Source organism: Nannobrachium achirus (assembly GCF_963921795.1).
Source record: "Nannobrachium achirus genome assembly, chromosome: 17".
Lineage (NCBI taxonomy): Eukaryota > Metazoa > Chordata > Actinopteri > Myctophiformes > Myctophidae > Nannobrachium > Nannobrachium achirus.
This window is the reverse complement of record NC_137824.1, coordinates 10,320,298-10,321,995: the sequence shown is the minus strand read 5'-3', so window position 1 is coordinate 10,321,995 and position 1,698 is coordinate 10,320,298. Positions and strand designations below refer to the sequence as shown.

The 1,698-nt window shown below is 46.8% G+C and overlaps 1 protein-coding gene across 1 annotated transcript; it reads left to right on the top strand.

Annotated features, from left to right (window-relative positions):
- Positions 1-441: 441 nt before the first annotated feature.
- On the top strand, positions 442-696 carry LOC308302242 (diphthamide biosynthesis protein 3-like; the record flags this gene model as incomplete). The annotated part of the gene is made up of 1 exon (XM_080746500.1): positions 442-696. The coding sequence occupies one exon, from the start codon at positions 442-444 to the stop codon at positions 694-696; it is 255 nt and encodes an 84-aa protein (XP_080602626.1).
- Between the last annotated feature and the right edge of the window lie 1,002 nt (positions 697-1,698).

Here is a 1,698-nt window from a genome sequence, read left to right as displayed (position 1 = left end):
TCAACTACAAAAGGGCGTCACTCGCATCTTCTGAAAAGCATTACCCCGAATTAGAGTTCGGAAAGCTGAACGTCGGAAAGTCGGGAATTCTCAGACGGTGCTCGGAGACGGTATGTACAGGCCTCTAAGCTAAGGCATAAGAGCTGGTACTTAAGACAATCAAAATAGAACCCTCAGATTTACTCAGAGGTCCATTTAGACACGCAAGGTTTCCACCCAACAGCGACGACTACGATGACCCCATTCCCTAAATATGGGCTTCCTCTGGTCTAAATATGGGCTGCCTCTGATCCAAATATGGACATGTACATCACGACCAAGAGCGTATAGGCTTAAAACGGAGCCGGGAGTGCCACTGAACGAGAAATCTAGGAAAGTCTACAAGTAAGAACGCTGTGCCGGCAAGCCTTGGTTTGTGCTTTGTGATTCATTCACCCCACAATGTCCGTGTTTCACGACGAGGTAGAGATCGAGGACTTTGAGTTTGACGAGGAGACGGAGACGTACACGTACCCGTGTCCGTGCGGGGACCGCTTCACCATCACCAGGGAGGACCTGCAGAATGGCGAGGACGAGGCCACGTGTCCCAGCTGCTCGCTCATCGTCAGGGTCATCTACGACAAGGACGCCTTCATGACGGGAGAGACTGTCCCAGCACTGGCATCAAACAGCGTCGTAGAGCCCACTCAGGCCTAGGAGAGACCTTCCCAGCACCAGCATCAAACAGCGTCGTAGAGCCCACTCAGGCCTAAGGATGGGTGCTCGCCTGTTGGAGAGGTTTGAGTGCACATGCCGGGAGACCAGTGAGGAGAGAGTTACAATAGTCAAGTAAATACTTTACAGGAATCGTAAAGTATTTATGACAATGTTTATTAAGGTAAGAAAATCAAATGTAAAAGTTCGGGGGAAATGAATGGAATCCTATGGAGATAATGTTGCTTCTGGTGCCAGAACAGCGCATAGGAAATTGTATTTCCGTGTTTGATTCATTTTAAATCGGGAGAACTACACCCCTGGTGCTCGCTAATCGTCGGGGTCAGCTACGACAAGGATGCCTTCATGTCAGGAGAGACACTCCCAACACCATCATTGACAGCACCAGCATAAAAAATAGCAGATCTACAAGCTTGCAGCGCGGCACTCGGTGCCGCGCTGTGAGCTTGTATATCTGCTATTTTTCAATAGTTAAAGCATTCAATAATTCTAGGTCTAAATGGGTTAAAGGTAAATTTTTACACTCAATACCAGCCAGGCACGAGCACACATACCCATCAAAAGTTTTTTACCATGAAGAAATGCAAATGCCTTCTTTCCATGCCATACTTACTTGGAAGGCAGCGTTCAAGAGAATTGCCTTGCTCAAACTCTCCTGAACTTGAATGTATAGCATTTTATGTTGAAAGAATTGCCCTCTCCGTGTAGAAATCAAGCAGAAAATAGCCGACCACCAAGCTCACACCCTGTCACAACATGTCGCATATATATTTTTTACCAAAAGGGCCTTTTAGAAATGTCAGCCCCTGTCTCTCTACCATTCTCTGCACATCCCCAACCCATGCAGCCATTCTCAACTATTATAGCCTGGCATGATCCAGACTGAAGATATTAGTCTGGAATCTCTGTGGAACCTGCATTTCCAAATAAAAGGGCTCATTTAAAAAAAAAGAAAATCACACCAGTGTGAAGTGAGCGACGCAA